The following is a 20,436-nucleotide window of genomic DNA, read 5'->3' on the forward strand; positions in this document are numbered from 1 at the left end:
TTCCCCAGTTCAAATAGGATTATTTTGGGGGTTCGCGGCCTGAAAAGTTTGGGAACCCTTGCTCTATAACAAACAGAATCCTGAGTATGTTGTTACTGCTGTAGAACTGCAGATTGATGGAGTTTTTTCTCACTTCATCCCATTCAGGACTGACCATTGTTCTTCATACATGTGTGTGTACACAAAACGGCCGGTACAATGATCCCACTCAAAAGTAACAGTATGACCCCAGCAGGTAGGTGAGGCCCAGTTGGTCGATGCTGGTGATCTGAAGATTTGTGCTGCTGTTGAAGTGCAGAGTAGCGCTGTCCTTTTGACTGAGGTGCACCACCTTGTGGAGCCCTGTACATTCCTCCTCATCCGCGGCCGCACGCAAGGATGGTAAAACACTGGTGAAATTGCGTTTGTCTCCCTTAACTTGTAGACTCAGAATCCCGTTGCCTCCCTTCCCTCGATAGCACACATTCATGTACAAGATGTACGGTCCGGTACATTTGATGTTGATCTGATTGTTAATCACATCCACCTCGTTGTTCTTCTGACGTTCTATCTTGAGCTTCGTGCTCATGGTGGAAGGGTCTGTATCTGTAGGAAGGACAAAGGAAAACAGAATAACTTAGAGAGTGAGATAGAGGGACATCTTTATATATAACACACTTCTAGTAAAATAAAAGATAGTATGTATTTTGTCTGTCTTGCTTGATAAAGGTCCTTCTTTAATGACTCACCAACTGGTTCAAATCTTATGTAGATACCTTTACCCTCATGGCTGTTGGACTTCTGAAAAGACACAAGAACACCTAACAGTTAGGCACTGGGAAGGTATATATACCTCCGCGGTCAAATAAATATTAATTTGGGGGTCCTTGACATGAAAATGTTTCAGAAGCACTGCTGTAGAACATGTTTATCAACATGACTCTCAGGACTCCTGCTGGGAAAATGGATTCCTTCCTATCTAATCCAATTTGGATTGAATAACTTTTTTTTACTAAGCGGTACAGGACTGTGGGATTGTGGGAAGAACTGGGGAGGGAACAAAGTGGAAGGCTACTGTTATTATTATGTTTCCTGCTGTTGGATGTCTCAATAAACCTTTTACCTGGCATGAAACTTTTGTTCACTATGGAATGAATAGTATTTGTTGATGAAGTCATAAGTATACTGTACCTTGGCTCACTAAACAATCAATAATCTATTTATACATCTTAAGGTGCAGTGACTGAATGAAAGAGGATGATAATCATTAGGCATTATTAAAACCTCCTAGGGTAAGGCAAGGCCAGGTCAAAGGTAGGCTTAAACACACAAGCCAATTCACTATGATAGTTTGATCCTCAAAACAAGCTGCTCTGTTTCTGAAAGGTCAGACAGAGAGGAGAGAGTGGGAAAGAGAGAAATAGCTTGATAAGGAGCCTATAGCGCAGCTTATAACTTGAAGCTATCACTATTTTTTTTAATTCAAGAGAGTGCACCATCTTGAATTATTAAAATGGTATTTGGTCAGGACAATATACCAATGTTTTAGACAAGTCCAAAAGTACAATTATTTCATAATATTGTTCCATTGTTCTTTCTTTCCTGGCTCCTGATTATTTTAAGATTAACTTAAGACTTATATTCAGCCTCACAATAAAACCCAGTATTGACAACATTTCTAACAATTTGGCTACTGGTCAATTAAAAAAAAATCTATTAATTAAAAAAATACAGTCTTGAACTGTTATAGATTGGTTTGGATGAGGGCAAAATTATTAAAACATGCAACATACTCTATACTCTAGAAATAATTATTAACTAAAATGGGTTGCAATTTTGTCTTCAGTGAATTCAAGCACTGCCAGAGAGCATGGGTGAAGTCTTGAATGAATGAAATTAATGAACAAAGATGAATGAATCTACTGTATGTATGAATGAAAGGACAGGACAGGACAGGTGAGCAACTACAAATTAAAATATTAATGTATCACTTGGAGCACAAATAAATACTCCACCAGTGTAAATTCACCCAGCCAATACAAGGCAGTTTGTGAATTTACATATTGACAGGCAGAGGTGTCCTAGTTGTGTCATACTGAATCCACAGGTTTTAGCCTACACAGTATGTGTGTAGTGACTATGTACAGTAGTCTATATCTTGGGGTGGGGGGACATGACAATTCAGTAACCCAATAACTAATGCAGTGACCAAGTAAACCTAAATAAAAATATGTATCACAAAAACAACATTTTGAAAAATAATTTCAACATTGTTGAATTTTGAAAGTTTGTAGTGTCTACTCTAAGTAAACAAAAACAATCTATATATTACAAAACAATAGGACAATACAGACAGCAACATTACCAGTAGTGTAAATGTATAATATTTTCTCAAGTACCGTACTTAAGTAGAATTTTAAGGTATTTTTACTTTTTTAGTTTTCAGTACTTTAGTACCACTACATCTCAGAGGCAAATATTGTACTTTTACTCCACTACAATTATTTGAAAACTTTAGTTACTAGTTACTTTGTAATTTGAATTATTATTACAAAATGTACATTAACCACTTCAGCCCTATTTAAACTTTGACAATTTTAATGCGACGCATTGAGAGCTTGTAGATCTGCTATTTTCAAAATATTTTTATACATCTTTAAAAGTTGTGAAATGAGACATTCTGTATAATGAGTACTTTCTACTTTTGGTACTTTAAGTACATTTTGATACCAATACTTTTGTATTTTTACCCAAGAATATTTTTCATTCCAGACTTTTACTACTTGTACATGCAGTATTGATACTTATACTTAATAAGTAAAACAAATGTGAATACTTTTTTCCATCACTGAATATATCACAAAAAAAGAATAACAAAACATTTTCATTTGTAGTGTCTACTCTTAGTAAACCAAAAAAAAATCATCAATTATAACAAAACCCAAATTGGGAGGACACTCACCTGTTGGGGAGCGTTCCAGTGCACATAGAGAGTGACAGCCAGGCACAGAGCCACCAGCAGGTTCTGCGCGGTCACCACCAGCGCCAGTCTCCATCTGCTGCTGCGGCTGCGTCGTGACCGCAGCGGCTGCTGCGCGCGTTTCTCCACGCCTGGAGGAGCCTTGTGCGAAGAAGAGGGCACGTTATCGTACACGACAGCATCCATCGAATATCTCTGCATCAATGAACTGTTAGGCTCCTCACGCCGACGTTTTAGACACGAGTGGGCACGATCAGAAAGGAGGGACTGACTGGAGGAAAACAAAAAATCCCCATGATGATGATGATGCACGAAAAAAAAAAGAGAAAAAAAAAGATTGGTCCTGATCCTGTGTTTGTGTTGTGTGTGTGTGTGTGTGTGTGTGTGTGTGTGTGTGTGTGTGTGTGTGTGCGCGCGCGCGCGCTGGGTAGCGAGAGTGAAAGAGTGAGATAGTGAGTGAGAGATAGAGATCAGTGATCACATAGGCCTACTAGAAACCAGGAGTATACCTACGGCAACAGGTGCTTCATGGCAGGCTGCTGCATTCGTATACATACTAGGCCACTGGTTCCCAAACTCTGGGTCGGGACCCATTTGTGGGTCGAGGACACATTTTTATGGGTCCCTTCATTTTTTTTGTTTCATACATTGTTTTTAATTATTTTAAACTTTTTTTTATCCCCAAAAATGCATTTTTTTCATTAATTGAAAACGAGTTCAATGATTTTTCAAAATAATTTCGTAAATAAATCAAACAAATTCCATTAGAAAACAATGGTTAAGAGGTAGTGAAACTAGCCGATCTAACCTGCTGTGAGCAGGTTAGATCGTGGATCATGTGAGCCAGTCATGTGAGCCAAGGTCTCGTGCTAAAAGGTTTGGGAACCAGTGTTGTACACTGGTTCCCAAACCTTTTAGCTTGAGACCTTATACTAGGCTAAAAGTTCACCTTTAGAATTGGTACGCAAGGGTGACGTCTGGCATGAATGGCCACTTTATTTAATTTGTAAAGAGTGTACACTCTTTATATTGATGCAGACGCTGTATTGTTCATATTTATTATATATCCCCGTGAGAATGTGCCATTTAACGGCTGGAAATCAGTACAGGGCCATGTAACAGGTTGAAACCAGAAGGTGTATTTATTCACCACCAGAGACAATACATACAGGGCATGACCGCCACAATAGCTCTTCACCCTCATCAGACCTCTCGTCCGCAATGGCAAGTGACATCCCAGAATGGAACAGAGCCTTCATTAGTATCACAGGTGTTACCAATGATACTAATGAAGGCTCTGTTCCATTCTGGTCAGGGTGCTGATATCGTGCATGTTGGCTCACTAGAAACAATCCATTTTGGTTCCCAAATGGCCCCTTATGGTGGGTGTGTAACTCTGGTCCATTTGGTTCCATTTGTACACTCAGTGTTATGGGGGTCCTTGAAAATAAGACAACCACTATGCCACACTAAATGGAACAGAGCCTTAATTAGTATCATTGGTAACACCTGTGAAGGAAGTAAGGAAGGGGCCCAATTCATTTCCGATATGGCTGCTGTGCATAGACAGAACAGCTCCACTTGAACAGTAACTGTTAAGCTTCCAATCATCACTCAACATTACCTATCTTACTCTTCTATACATATTGCACTCAAGTCTCTATTACACTCATTCCTATTCTACACATTGCATCGCCCCCTCTGATTACCACTAAACATTTCTGTCTCCAGGTGGAACGAATTAGCTGAGTGGCCAGCTTAACAAACAGGAAACACAATTCAAATGTTCAGTTAAAAATGTATTCAATCAACAATAAAATCAGGACTGTGCAAAATACAACTGTGCAGATTAATAAAGTGCCAATACCTAAAGTGCCCATATGCTGTGCAAATACAGTTCAATTAATAAGGGTTAAATTACATGTTTAAACATAGTAACAGAGGTCCTCTCTATTACAATCTCAGAGCGGTGTGAATCATATCCTCCCTTACATAAAAAGGGAGGATATGGAAGGATAAAATACTCATCTCTACATGTATCCTTTTGGCATTGCCGCTATCTTATCAGGAGGATCTTGACCACTGTTTGTGACCCATTTCTATGAGTCACAAATTGTGTAACAAAACAATGTAACAAAACAAAAAACAATTTCACGTTTTTCTGGAGAATTTCATGAATTAAAAAAAACTTAAGAGGTAGTGAAAATAGCACATCAACAAGCCCACAACGTGTCGCAACGCCCTGATCTTGATCTTGGGCCCTGATCTTGACTGATCTTGACTATACCCAGATCCTCACGCACGTGCACATCCGTGCATGTGCGTGCGTCAAGACTGGCGGGACGCCGTGGTGCCGCGTGCAATGAACACTGCCACCGAAATAATACTGGGGAACGAGGTCAAGTGTTGGGTCAAAAGATCAGTTGTATGTGATTAGTGATGCGCAAAAAACAAATGGTGATGTACAGTGTGTACAATGTAGCCCAGTGGTTCTCAAACTTTTTCATGTCAAGGACCCCCAAATTGACACTTAATAGCCCGCGGACCTCCATTTCAAATGGACCCCCATAAGAGAAGATTCTTTATGGCTCTAGCAGTGATTCTCAACCATTTTAATTTCAAGGACCCCCAGTTTGACATGCATTAGGGCTACAGACCCCCATTTAATGGCATTTCTATCACTTGGACCGCAATTTATATTGTAAAATATATGTCAATTTAACTCTGAGAGTGTACAAATGGAACCAAATGGACCCGTTGGTTCATTTGGTTCCATTTGTACACTCTCAGAGTTACAGACCCATAAGGGCCCATTTGGTGCCTAATCTATCATTTAGCTGGGGACCCCCTGGAACTCCCTCAAGGACCCCTGGGGGTCCCCGGACCCCACTTTGAGAACCAATGATGTAGCCTATACCTCACTGTAAGTTGGTTGTTTCATTCTGGGCCAGCGGGGTGACGGTGGGACCCGAACGTTGGCCTTCTGGGTCATTGACAAAGAACAACTTTAACAGAGGGAAGTTGTTTTATTGAATACATTTGGTCTGGACCTCATGGTCAGGGCAAAAACGTGTGCCCCAAACAAACACGCACGTCTGGGCATGAGCAGGCATGCACGCACGCATGTCCCAACACGTCCCAACCGCAGCGCTGACACCGACTCTAAGCCTATATGAAACATGTTTGTTGTCTCATCCTTTACCAAATCCTCTCAGATCCAAAAACACCGAAATGACTTGGCAGTGTCAAGAAGAGTGAGTAATCGTGTAAATGCAGGAAAGAGACTGCATGCTTTCACAGTAAACAGTTTCCCTTCTGTAGGTGTTAACAAATAACACACATTTTCACGCATGCACACACAAAGTAGATTAGGAGGCCAATCATTACACTTTATAACAGAGCTACTGCAACCGTTTGGCTTTGTTTGTACATTAAATGTCAGGTTGTAACTATGACCTCTTGTGGTAAGAGATGATTTGTAACTGAAGTATATGATCAAAGGGGAATTCCAAGCAGAAGCCCTGTAATAACACATAGGCTATCATATCATGTCAAAACACACAGGCCACAGGGAGACTTGACGTTGACACACACATGCCACAACATAGAAACCTTGTCTAAATAGACATTATTTTTATTGCCACAGGGAGACTTGTCGTTGACCTAACAGTAGGGAACGTTGTCTTACGATTTGATTCATATGGAATGGAAGGGAAGAGAGAAAATGTGACGATCAACAATGTTGTTTAGATGGGACAGAGGGCCATTTGAAATGAACTTGATAGACATCAAAACCAGACAGAGGAGGAAATTCCAGGTACGGCGCTGGGGGCGCAACCATTACATCGTATCAAGCTGATCATTGACTACCACAGCCCACACACATCCTTTGACATACTGTAGGTGTTTTGTGTGTGTCTCAGATAAAATAATGGCAAACAGCCAGCCTCACTGAAAAAAAGCCTAAGAACTAAATGTTCTGAAAAAAAAACAAAGAACTAAATGTTCTTAGTTTTGTGCCCAGGAACATCCTGTACGGAGGAAATGATGACAACGTAGAAACCTTGTCTAAATAGACATTATTTTAATATTTGAAAATGTACCCAACCATACATCTGACTTTATCGTCCCCTCACATCAGTAGCATTCTCACTGTACAGTATGGCACTTTCTTACACACACACACACACACACTCGCTTGCTCGCGCACACACACGCGCACACACACATATATATATACACACACAAGAAAGTTTCATAACATTATTGTTCGCATATTTAGTCTCTTTAACACTATTTAACAAGTTAGTTTCATATGTACACACTGGCTGGGCAGGTTGGGTTCATTACCATCTTTGCTGAAATCAAAGTGGAATTCAAATTGTCATTCTCTTCGGAATATAAGAAACGATGGACCGTCTTGACGAATGGATACCGACTCAATCTCTCAACCGCTTCTCAGTCACCTAGCGAACCCATCGCAACAGTATGTTCTGAAATTGTCGTACCGCTCTCCTCTATCTTTTACTACTTCACCAGCACCAGGAGCTTGGTAGTTTTGGTGGGGGGTGGGGTCGTGGGATATGGCCATTATCGCACCCTTCTCTTCTGACTTGTCTCCATAACTCTGCAAGCTCAGTCCTATGGCCTAAGCTTTCCCCCTGGGGGAAAACGTTGGACAATAACGGAGGTTTTGGCACAAGGCATGTATGGATGCATTATCATTACACAGCCAGTAGTAGTTAATAGTAGTAGTAGTAGACGTGGGAGCATTCAGATATACAGCAGATACTGTCCAAGTGCACAAAAGTCCTGAGGGAAAGTTTATAACGCGTGGGACCACAGACACGAGGAGTTCAAATGCTTTTTTACAAAAGATGCTTTCACCTCTTGAACCGTGGCATTTTTTTTCTCCTCAACTCCTCTCTGGCTGGTGACACAGTGTGAAAAACGCACTCGTCAACCCTTTTATCCACACCGCCATGTCGTTTCTTACAAACCAGGCGGTTCCTGCTCTCAGAATGGTTCATTACGTCGTCGGCCTCCTCCTCACATCTCTCAGCTCTCTTTTGTCTTTCTTGAGGCATAGGAGGTAAAGTGAAGTCAAGTTCTGGCCCCCTTCCTTGGTCTTCTCTCGTCGCTCCTGCTATAGTTATTGTTTGTCGTTTGTTCTTTTAAGGGTGGGGCAGGTTCATTCGATCCTCGATCAGAGTGTTGTCGGGCCCGTGGGACTCCATGCACTGCTTGACGGTCGCAATGACCCCTGACAGACGCCTGTCCAGGGCGGCCATGTGTGGCTCGGCCAGGATGGGGTTGATGGGGTCGAAGGCCAAGGCCTGGCGCAGGGCCGCGCTCAGAGCCCCGCTCCTCAGCAGGTTTAGTCTGTTCCATGTAGACACGCGCACCCTAGAACACAGAGAACACCGTTAATGCTTTGATGTGATCGCCATCTGCTTGGGAAATATTTGACATTTCCCATGGACTTTTTAAGAGAGTGAAAAAGTAATGAAGCACGACGCTCCTTGAATGCAGCAAAAGCATGTCAGTCAGGTGTATATTTTCCCTCTCTCTCCCCCTGTCACTCTCTCTCTTACCACAAAGACGTGGGTTAAAGGCTTCCGAACTGGCCCAAAAGTATGAAAAAGTAACAAAGGAGGAAGCTCCCCCTGAAGGTAGCAGAAATAATGATCAGTATTAGGGTAATGCACAGAGTTAACCCATTGAGACCTGAAGCCGATTCTACATGTCTCCTAAATCTCAACAATTTTCTGAAAAACGTATGTTTCTATATCAGTGGTGCTCAATCTTTTTCATGTCAAGGACCCCCAAAATTATATGTATTTGGCCGCAGACCCCCATCAAAGTATTTTGTTCCAGAGACCCCCAGAAGAAAAGATTTGAGTTAAAAATGTTCGCTTTAAAAATATATATATATTCAAAGATCTGCACACATTTTCAAATAGCAGATATACAAGCTCATAGCGCGGCACCGAGTGCCGCGCTACGAGCTTGTAGATCTGCTATTTTTGAATAGCCCAAAGTGTAAAATAATGCTTTTTAGCTCAAATCTAAAAATGACAGTTCCAGGTCTTAATGGGTTAAAAAGCAAGGAACACTGGCTGTCTAGGCAACTCGTGTTTCTAGCAGGTTATAAGGCAGTGTCCGGGTAGCTCGGTCGGTATAGAGCACTCGCCGCGGGCGCCGCCAACTCAACGTATGTGTAGCACGGCTTGGGTGCGGCAAGTACTGGGAGCGGATGGTAGATTCAGTTTGATACCGACAATAAAACTCTCTGACCTAGGCATAGGCATTCTTGACCATTTCTTTTCACTTGTATTCTTTCCTGAAATCTAACCATATCCTGAGCTATCCACTTACCTGAACTCTAACCATCATGTCCTGACCTGAGTTTGAGAGACACATTCTTTTCTGTTTGAGCATAATCACATCGAAGGTGAAACTACTTAACCTGCACATGACCCTATTTTTGCACAAAGGCCAATGCTCCATTGCTCCACTTCTCCACAGGTGTTTTGCTGCACCTTTTATGTACACATCCGCTTCTACTGTTTAATTACAAAGTGCTATTATTATTCTCATGTATATACCTGTTAGGCTATTATGTTCTGTATAATTGCTCTAGCTTAGTTTCAGTTTATTTCTATTTATAGAGCACCATCACCCCAAGGGGTCTCTGTGCACTTCACAACAGGTCATACAAAAAAGACATAGTAGCCAAGAAACACAGTAAAATGTGCCCGCATGCATGGACATACAAATTACCATGGGGCAGTACACAGTTCTGAAAAAGTACAGAACGACAAAAAAAGGAAAGAAAAGAGAACACATTTTGAACAATATTTAAAAACCACAGGGCAAGAACGTAGCAATAAACCATGTAGCAATAAATTCAATAAAACTAGGAGGAACCATAATGCAGGGGAAAAAAAGATGAGGTTTTTAGCCTAGATTTAAACATGCCCAGAGAGTCGGCATCTCTAACAACTTGAGGGAGAGCATTCCAGAGATAGAAGGCACGATGTGTGAATGCTCTGCCCCCAAATGTTATTTTATTATATGTTGAGGAGACCAGCATCCTGGGAGTGTAGTGGATGTCCAATCTCTGTTGTTCTGCCCTTTCCTGGAAACTACAAATGGGGAAAAAAACTACTTTATTATACCTGTAAACCTCTGATGTACCAATAGTTTTTTTATTTTGATTCTGACAGGGTATTCTGGTCAGTTTTCTTTTGGAAGATGTTCATTATTGTTAAAGTTTCTTTGTGATGAGAATGTTGATCATCTCAGCTGATGCGGTAGGTTTGATTAATATGAACCGCCTACTTCAAAAGCAGTGCGAAAGCCAAGCGACACTGCTGACTGACAGTCAGAGAGTGCAAGAGAGAAACGTGAGAAAGAAAAGAGAAGTTCAGTCTGTCGAAACGTTACCAGCTCAGGACAACTTCACCCATTTTCAACCACTCTTCATATAATTGGTCCTCACTAATGCTCATTATTACACGGCTTGGTTGAATGCTCGATTCTGATTGGTCAGTCATCGGTCATTATTTCTGGATAATGACCGATGAGCTCTATAACGGACCGCTGTGTAATCAGAGACTCAGAACACCTGCTCATGTCAACCTGTGCTGCTTGGTTATATGCTTTATCCAACATGACAGCCATGTAAACAAACAAACAATGTAATTTACAACTAAACGTTGCTCTCAAGAATGTTTTTGAAAACATTTGAAGTGAGAAATAGACGATGCAATAACCGAGAAGTCATTCTATTTGATCCACTGCGCTTCCTTGTTTATCGTGGCACAACAACGGGGGAATACCAAAACGCTCGCCCCAAAACACAGTCGCCCCGGGGCAAATCCGGCGGTATTACAGGCAAATCGGCAGTAAATAGAATGTGTGTTTTGGGGCGAGTTTTTTTCCATTTCGTCATTTGTTTTTGCGAGGCGAACTTGTCCGCCCAGCCCAATACTTATGGAATACTTTCATTGCCGTAAGCAAGGAAATACTTCGTTTTGTTGTTACTTTTGGGTAAATGTATTTATGTATTTATTAAGTAGCCGTGTAGCCCTTCAGGGCGATTAACCACCTCGGCTGCGCCTCGGTGGTTAATCGCCCTGTCGGGCTTTAAATTTCAATAATGACTACCTCCCCATGCATTATCCCTTGCTTATAAGATGGTCATGGTACCATTTTGTCTACATTGTCTGTGTCTCAGAGGAGGGGTGTGGACAGTTCAGTAAACCGCCTACCAGTGACATCTGTGCGATATACCTGATGAAGGTCCAGGGATTCCTTTTTTGCCCATCTCGTACATCTGTGCGCCCGCCACAGACACAGCTCGCCACAATTTGATGTAATACCTTACAAGTCCAGTACATATGCAAATGAATGGTGAGCAGGTCATTGTTGAGAAATAACTCCTTTAATTGAATTGCTTACGGTAAAAAAAAAGGTGTTGATCAAATGTTAATCAATATTATGTCAAAACATTAGTTACATTTAGTGTACCGTTTTGCTGTAAAATGACATTATGTGTTTGTTTACATGGCTCTCTTCTTGAATAGGCCTACTGCAAAAACTAAGAACTGCAGATTGGTTAATTAATTGGTTGATGCAGGTGCATTGTGTCCATCGGCCTGTTGCTGATAGCAGCGGTCATTATTTAAGCAATATTACACGAGAGGGTGTGCTTTACCGCCATTATTGGCACGCCAGTGATGCGGTCAGGAACGAGGCGGAGCCAATAATGTTTATATTGTGGGGCAATTCATAATAAAAATGTTTCGCTATTATCCGTTTCCCTGTAAAGAGAAGAGTTTATTTGACTGAGACATTAAATAGTCCCTGTAGCAGCGCTCTGAGGCACCGTCTCATCAACACAGCTGATTCCAGTAGGCTACTGTATATGCTCCGTTGTACGACCGTGTCACGTGGCCAAAATAGCTGATCTACAAGCTGACAACACGTTGCGATGGCGACGCGTTGTGAACTTGTAGATCGGCTATTTTCGCATACATAGTCCATTTTGCATAGCTGTTTGTTCACCGGTGGCGGCGGTGGGTCAGGCTACTGTCTGTTTGTTTTCCTACCGTGGGACAGCGTGACGTCACAGCACAGCTGTGCCATATATGGTCTAATCAGGTGCGGACTGCAGTGCGGAGTGATTTATTAATGTGATTAGGCCCGTGCTATCATGCTGGTTTGTAGCACGGCTAGATAGCCATTTCAACCAATCAGATTGCTTGGTCGGAACTACCTGTTGTATAATGAAAAATAACAGGCAGCTGAATTCAGTGACTGACCAATCTGTGTAATAAATGGGAATATCGTGTGCTGATTTGCACCGATGAAGCACCGCGTTATCAGCCCAGTCCACCCTTTCCTTCCTTCCTTCGTTACTTGGTCATTATTTTTAAGCCAGTTTGGACGCCCTTCCCCCACAGTTTTCAGAGAGAGGGAAATGTATGACATTTCTCACAATAAAAGGAGCCTTTTAAGAGAGAGTGACAGAGACAGAGAAATAAGAGAGATGTTGGTAATGTGACAGAAAAGAACATTTACAGCAAGTTCATTTAGGAACCACATTGAGAGCAAATCAAGCTGGAAACTTCCCGGCTGAAAAATGACGTGGGAAAATTACCCAACTCGCTTCTTGAATTATTACTTTGGTAAATATTGTCCTACTGAGTTTATGTTTTCCATTGTCACGTTCAAGTTGCAAGTCATGATGAGCAAGTGTAATGTTTAGAATGCCATAGAGAAGTGCAATAGTATGGGAAGTTTGATCGTTAAGTTTGATTGAATGCTTAACCACACACACCTGTTGTTTCCAGTATAATTGGGCTGGACCATAGTCAGGATGGCAGAGGGGGTGGTTGTGATGTGTTTTGGTAATTGCTAATGATATTTAAGTTGTACTGAGAAGGAATCATTACTTCTGAAGTTCATTAAGATTGTTAATATAATATGTAGATGTATGTATTTATTGTGTTTATTTATGTATTCATGTATTTATTGTATGTTTGAGAACACGCCCATTTGAATGGTGCAGTCTAGGTCACCTGGGCATAAACGGCTGCTGCCAGATGATATCTAGACAGTGGTGGAAAAAGTACTCAAATTCTTTACTTAAGTAAAAGTACCAATACTGCAATATAAATATTACTCTGTTTCAAGTAAAAGTCCAGAATTCAAAATGTACTTGAGTAAAAGTGCAAACTTGTTGGCATCAAAATGTAATTAAAGTACCAAAACTAAAAGTACTAAATATTTGAAAACAGCAGATCTACAAGCTCACAACGCGTCGCGATGCGACGCGTTGTGAGCTTGTAGATCGGCTATTTTCAAAATATCCTAGGTATAAAATAAGGTTAAAGTGGTTAATGTGTGTTTCATTATATCATAATTTATATCTGAAAAGTAACTAGTAACTAAAGTTCTCAAATAAATGTAGTGGAGTAAAAGTACAATATTTGCCTCTGAGATGTAGTGGAGTAGAAGTAAAAGTATTGGAAATTGGAAATACTCAAGTAAAGTACAAATACCTCAAACTTGTACTTAAGTACAGTACTTAAGTAAATGTACTTTGTTACTTTCCACCACTGTATCTAGATAGGTTTGTCATGAGAGTCCTGTGAGTGAAGAGCCACACGTGTTCAAATGCCGAATAAACACACCTTCGGGTTAAACCAACGTCATGGATCTGTACGGTTTCCAGTCGGGCATTCTCACAGGTCCTCGAGGAGTTATGGGTCTGTATAGACTAATCCACAGAAGGGCATTCATAACTGCAGTGTCGAGCGGCTGCCGCTCTGCACAGCGACACCGCAGCTATGGCAGCGCAGTGCCAGCGCTCTTGAGGATTCGTCTATAAACTCAGAGTGTGTGCAAATGGAATCAAATGGGCCCGTATTTGCACACTCTCTGACTTCGGGTTTTATAGTGAAGATAGGGGTCCCAGATAGGGATGGGTGTCGTTAGGATTTTTACGAGTCCGCTTCCGGTTCTGCTTATCGGATCCTATCGGTTCCATATTTCGGTTCCAAAATGGTAAAAAAAAAATAAGAGGTCAAATGTTTATTTAATAGAGATGCACCGAATGGAAAATTCTTGGCCGAAACCGAATACCGAATACAGGAAACACTTGGGCGAAAACCGAATAGCCGGAAATTATTAATTTAAAAAAAATATATATACATTTTCTTTAAAGTTTTTTTTGTACCATTGCTGCCATGGCTGTGCCTCTGTTGTAGAGCTACATGATTATGGCAAAACGTATCATAACTATAATGGGTCCATATTGAGATCAGTTATTTCAAACATATTTATTTATTGTGTAGAATTATTGATTTACTATTGTGTAGTAATAAAATACAATATGCCTCAAAACATTACCCTGCCATATTCAAGAAATTAATACTAATATTGAATAGCCTAGCAAAAGGCATTATAATGTCTGCAGTTGCATTATTGCACACACAACCAAAATGCATTAATATTAGGTCTGCCATTCCTTCCTTTTGAAGAAGTCACTTTCAGTTTCATTTTTGAAAGACGCACTCGCGCACGCGCGCACACACACACACACACACACACACACACACACACACACACACACACACTCACACTCAAACAGAAGCGTTCACAGCTGGTGTTAATTATTTTGCCCTGCGCGAGTTCTTAACTAGCGCTGGTTTTCCAACTAATGTTACACCCTCTGACATGTGGATTCTAGTATTCAAGATGACAACAGCAAATCTTGGTTAAAAAGTTTGCAGGGCAGACTATTCCTTCCCTTACTACTTCAGTTCAGACAGTGGTGAGTGAGGGGAGAGGGCGAGGGGCGGTGCGGGGAGGAATGAGGCTGGGCTGAGTGCGCTCGCAGAGAAGCAACAGCTGTACTCCTCCATACGGAGAGACGCTACTGATGTATACTTCTCCAATCTCCATACAGCAGTGTTTTACCGGATTTGTGATTTTTGCGCAGATTGTGCTGTTTGTGTAGGACTTCTAAACGCCTTTGTTTGAACGGCTTTTAGCGCATCTAGGAACCGATATGCAGAACCGAAATTACATATTTTTTATGGGTACCCGGTACCGACCATTTCTTTATCGGTTCCTACTTGGAACCGTATTTCGGTACCCAACCCTAGTCCCAGAGATAGAAAGGGCGGGGTCCGTGGCCTAATGCATATCAAACTGACTTGGGGGGTCCTTTGAGTTTGAGAACCACTGATATAGAGCAACGGTGTAGGTTTGAATACTCACATGCAACACTGGTAGAGAGGCGCGAGGATGCTTCGTTCATCTAGAGCTGCATTCCCAAAGCTGCGTAAGAAAGAATTAAGAAAGTGTTAGCCCTTGTTTAACCCCCTATCCCCATCAATTCCTCAAGTAACTGTAGTAACTAAATCCTTGATTACAGTTCACTGCTTCAAAGCTTCTACAGGTTTGTTTTTCTTGAGCAGTACAATATATAATTCATGTATCATCAAGTTCAGGAACATTTCAAGACATTTCGAGTATGAATGCCGTTTCTCCGACTGTACATGCACGGATGTTGCCAGCGATGTTGAATACCCTATATATTTATATGTACATTTTTGATAACCCAATTCACTACAGAATTTCACCCTTACTAAATAATTAGGTTCACATGGTCAGCATAAATGTTACAGTATATGCTTGAAATATCACTTTTTGGTGGACATAGGTACACACAAAAAAGGAAAAAAAAGAAAAGAAAACACAGATAGGGTTTGGTATAGGTTATAAAGTTCATGCACAAAAACAACCAATGCACTCTTGTGGAAATGATAATGCCTTTTTTGTTGTGGCTACTGCATAGCAGAACGAATAAATAAAACATTGTGGCACACCAGCATTCATCAAGGTGACACATTTGTGAGGAACAAAGAGGACATATACAGTATATACTAGGAAACAACACTATAGGGTGATCATATAGATTGAGCAAGTGACTAGAAGTGGTGTTGTGGAGACAATGGACCTGGTCAGTGAATCAGGTCTTTTATAAAGAGGTCTTAGATAAAGTTAGAAGAAATCTGAAACTCACCCCCAGCACTCTTTATAGAGTGAGTTCCAGAGGCTTCCATTAAGGTACAGATGTAGCCTTCCTATAGGTGGTATTGTAATAACAACAGGTGTTTTGCACAGAGAGAAGTGCGGTTGTCACGTGGGCACTACTATTTCCAATTCCAACTAACACAATATTATGCATCATCTCTTAGTTTCCAGAGCTTTGTTGTTGTAGGTGTCCAGCACCATATCAATACGTAAAGACTGTGGGTACCCATTTTATAAACAACTGGGTAGAGCCATGGCAACTGCCAGGGCAGTCATTTTATGAAGAGGGTGGTACTCAGGTGCCAACCAGGTATACTTAATGAGAAACAAGAATGACCAAAGTCATAATAAAGCCGCATGCGGCAGGCTTTTTTGGCCCCAATCTTTTCATAGACCTGATTACTTGTTTTTTTGATTGCTTGTTTCTCTCGACAAACCTGGCAACATTTAGCGTCGCAGATTAACGCTCTAATGTTTTTTATATAAGTGGTGGCAACATTTTGTGACACCACACGGGTCTTCCCAACAATAGCTAAGATTGAAGTCTGTGTGAACATGGCCAAATAATAACTTAATAGCCAAACTAGGTCTAATGAAGCATGCTAGCATTTAGGCTAACCCTCCTGCCTGAAGCTCTCTCCCTTTCTCTCTCTCTGCTGCAAAGAAGGAGAGGCGGGTGCTGCAAAGCGCCGTCTCCCCATTGGCTTAAAGGGGGGAAGTGTGAAGGACAGCCAGGACAGCCAATGACAAATAGGTGTCAAAGGAGGAGAGGCGGGTGCTGCAGAGAGCCGTCTCCCCATTGGCGGGAAGTGTGAAGGACAGCCAGGACAGCCAATGACACTTAGGTGTCACTCGGGTGTCGGACTAGGACTAGTGCTGTTTATAGAGCCGCTATGCTTTCAGCATGCGGCTAAAAACACAATTTGAACACTTACTGCACACTTTTTTATATAATAATACCCAATCATCATTAGGGATATACAGATCCATGGCATTTTAAAAACAGCAAACTGGAGTAAGGGGACTTGAATCTACATGAACCACTCAAACCCCAGTGTCCGTGTTCTGGGGGGGGGGGGGGGGGGGGACATTAGCCAAAAATAGCAGATCGGTTATTTTTGCCGAAGAAATTTGGTTTGGACGGAAAAAGTGGTCAAAGAACAATTGTAACTCAAGTCCAGTTAAGGCTCTATCTGCACTTCAGTTTAGAAAGGCCATCAAAAGACATTAGCCACAGTCCCATCACTACAGAGCAAGCACACTAAAGGTCCAGGACACACTATAAAAGACAACATTTCTAGGACACAGTCAACTCGGCCAAGCCAACTAGGCCAGGACGGAGAATGTGAATACATGTCTGTTTTCTGACTCCAAGTTTAAACACTGCTTCATGATTCCTTAATGCTTATCAGATAACATTTTTTGGGGGGCTTTTTTCTGCCTTTATTGATAGGATAGTAGACTGACCAGAAATGTAATGTACAGAAATGTAATGTACAAATTCATATGTCATCTTGAAGAGTCTGACAATCATGTTAAGATTTTAATTAACCCTATGAAGAGTTCTACTTGGTTCTCTCCCATGATTTGGAGACATTGGTCATTGAGTCTTAAATAAAGATTGAATTGAATTGACAGGAAATGGGGAGAGAGATGGGGGGTGACACGCAGCAAAGGTCGTCGGGATCGGGAGTCGAACCGGCGACACGCTGTCAAGCTGGATTATCAGCGTATGTGATATGCGCCTGGACTGCTAGGCCAGCAGGCGCCCACAACAGATAACATTACAACTAGTTATACTTGCACTGCAAGTATTTACTATGTATAATAGTGGAATTGGTTTACAAGATATTTTAGGACACAAGGAAAAGAACACAGCAATCTTTGGAAGCTGACATGAATTCCAGTGGAAGCTACAGTAAGGGAACAAATGTGATCATATTCCACCAACAAATCTAAGCTCTAGTTACTACAACTACAAATCCCTTTCCATGGACGTTGTTGTCAAATGTGATATGCATGGACAGCATGGGCGGAGATTATTACTGTCAAGGTGCCAAAATGCTTGTGTGGATGGAGATGTTTTTCATTTAAAAATACCACTTTACAATTAAAACATATTGTACTGTATGTAGCCTCAGGAACCACACAATACCCTGCTGGCCTAGGATCTAACCCTAACCTCTGTATACCGTAGTTCACTGCATGACAAATAGCAAAAAAAGCTGATCTTGATCTACATGCTCACATCGCGTCACATCGGTTAACGTGTGCACTATTTTGATAAAGATTAGAAAAAAGTTTTGACTATTAATAATGACATGCCCAGGTTGAAAGTGGTTAATCACACCAGAGCCTTCCTTGTGTGCTTCCCCATTACTGTCTGTCTTTTTAGACTTTATTGTCCCACAAGGGGAAATTCCTTTTCACAGCACTGTACTTGTCAGACACCAATACATACAGCAACAATACAACAGCAATAACAGAAAATGACAGACAGCACTCAATGACAGTTACAAGTACCGTTTAGTCAGTGTCTGCTTGTGCTGCCCACAAAACATGTAAGCCAGCTTCCCTCCCATCGAGGGACGGCAATTATCTTTGCACCGAAACATTACAAATGCAAACTACTAACAATTTTAGATGTCAAATTGCTACGATAATTCCATTGAGTAACACTCGCTTTGCCTGTCCTAGTTTCTGAGATGCTCTGATCATCACAGACGAAAAATACTTCAAGGAAGAATAAAGGAAATATGTTCTTACTGCATGAAAAACATTTCCAAAAAGATTGTTATGGTTGAGTTTGGTGTTGAACTTATGATAAAAAACTTTAAAAAAGACCCCATCTCAGTGGGGAGTTTGTGAGAAACCGTTGAAAACCACATGATACTCAAACCCAAACCAAATTATGCCACTCTAGTTTCATATGAGAGGGAACACTGTGTATCTATGGGTTTGTGCAGCCTTTAACAATGATGCTTGTTGATTTAAAGACAGATATTCTACTACACTTGTGTCTAGCTACTCATCAACAAACAATGATTGGTTTCTGGTTTCTTGTTGTCTAACTTCTTACTTTAAGATATATTGTACGTATAATTATGGATAATCTTGTTTTGTTCTTATTTTTGACAGACTTTTAAGACTTGACTTGACGACCTAAGAGTTTATGGCATAATGCTGCTGTACTTGTATTTGTATAATGATGCTGGAGAGGAGGTGGAGAGAGTCTCAGACTTTAGGTTCCTGCCCGGGCATGAACATCACAGAGAACCTGACCTGGAAAACAAACGCCGCTGCACTTCTGAAAAAGGTCAACAACAGAGACTGTATTTTCTGAGGGGGTACTGACTGAGGAACATCGACTGCCGCTGAGCTACGGCATTCCCCTGTGGTTTGCCAGCTGCACGGTGGCAGAAAGACAAGACACTTCAGGGTGTCAAACAAACACAGCTCAGAGAATCACTGCATGCCCTCGTCTCCTGAGGACCTCTACAAGAAACATTTCAGAAGAGCCAACAGCATCCTCAGGGACTCCCCCACTACCTGTTTGAAGCGCTGCCCTCAGGGAGGCGCTATAAGGCCATCAAAGCAAAAACAAACTTTTTTTGTTGAGGAATAGCTTTTATCCCAGAGCTGTTATTGCTCTAAACACATTGCACAAACCTGAGACACTTGACTTTGTGTAGTCTGTGGATGGACTGATGGACAGATGTGCCATATAATGGACTTACTGTGTAATATCTTTTTAATGTATATTTTTTATGTTGTTTTTTAATACACCGAGTTGGATTGCTACCTCAATTGCGTCGTCTAGTACAATGACAATAAAGAGATTCTGAATCTATTTGAAGTGGGTGCGCAAAACACGATTTAGTTGTATTCTGATTACAGTGGAAAATAAACATCTTATTTATCTTATCGTATTATGTGCTTGTAGCCATACTTAAATCTGTTAATCAAGAGTGACAGCTGATTTATACTTAGTTGCATGGCAGTGTCATGCAAAACAGCATATCTGCAAGCTCATGACGCATTGCACAGCAAGCTTAAAGATCTGCTATTTTCAGTGATGCACAACCAACTAGAACTCTGGCTTGATGTTGGTGGTTGGGCTGGAGGCAGGGACAGGTGAGAGCGGGCCATAAGGACAGCTTGGTTCATGCTGTGTATTAAGTATCCCCACTGTGACCCGGTTTGTTTTCAATGAGTTATTCACACTTTTAGAGCGTATCCGTGGTCACAATGAAGACATATCCAACAATAGATGCCACATTGTTTTAGAAACAAAAATCTATTTTTGCCCATACCCCCCCTCTCCCTCTCTCTCTCTCTCTCTCTCTGATAGAACGTTACATATA

General features: G+C 41.3%; 1 protein-coding gene across 1 annotated transcript in view; it reads right to left on the minus strand.

Annotated features, from left to right (window-relative positions):
- Positions 1-6,640: 6,640 nt before the first annotated feature.
- fam20b (FAM20B glycosaminoglycan xylosylkinase) overlaps positions 6,641-20,436 on the minus strand; it is a 38,138-nt gene continuing 24,342 nt past the window's right edge. The window contains exons 8-9 of the mRNA XM_084067242.1: positions 15,254-15,313; positions 6,641-8,365 (exon numbers count right to left, since the gene is read on the minus strand). Coding sequence (XP_083923368.1) covers positions 8,134-8,365; positions 15,254-15,313 — 292 coding nt within the window. The 3' untranslated portion in view covers positions 6,641-8,133. The remainder of the gene's footprint in view (positions 8,366-15,253; positions 15,314-20,436) is intronic.

Source organism: Gymnoscopelus microlampas (genome assembly GCF_963454915.1).
Source record: "Gymnoscopelus microlampas genome assembly, chromosome: 9".
NCBI lineage: Eukaryota > Metazoa > Chordata > Actinopteri > Myctophiformes > Myctophidae > Gymnoscopelus > Gymnoscopelus microlampas.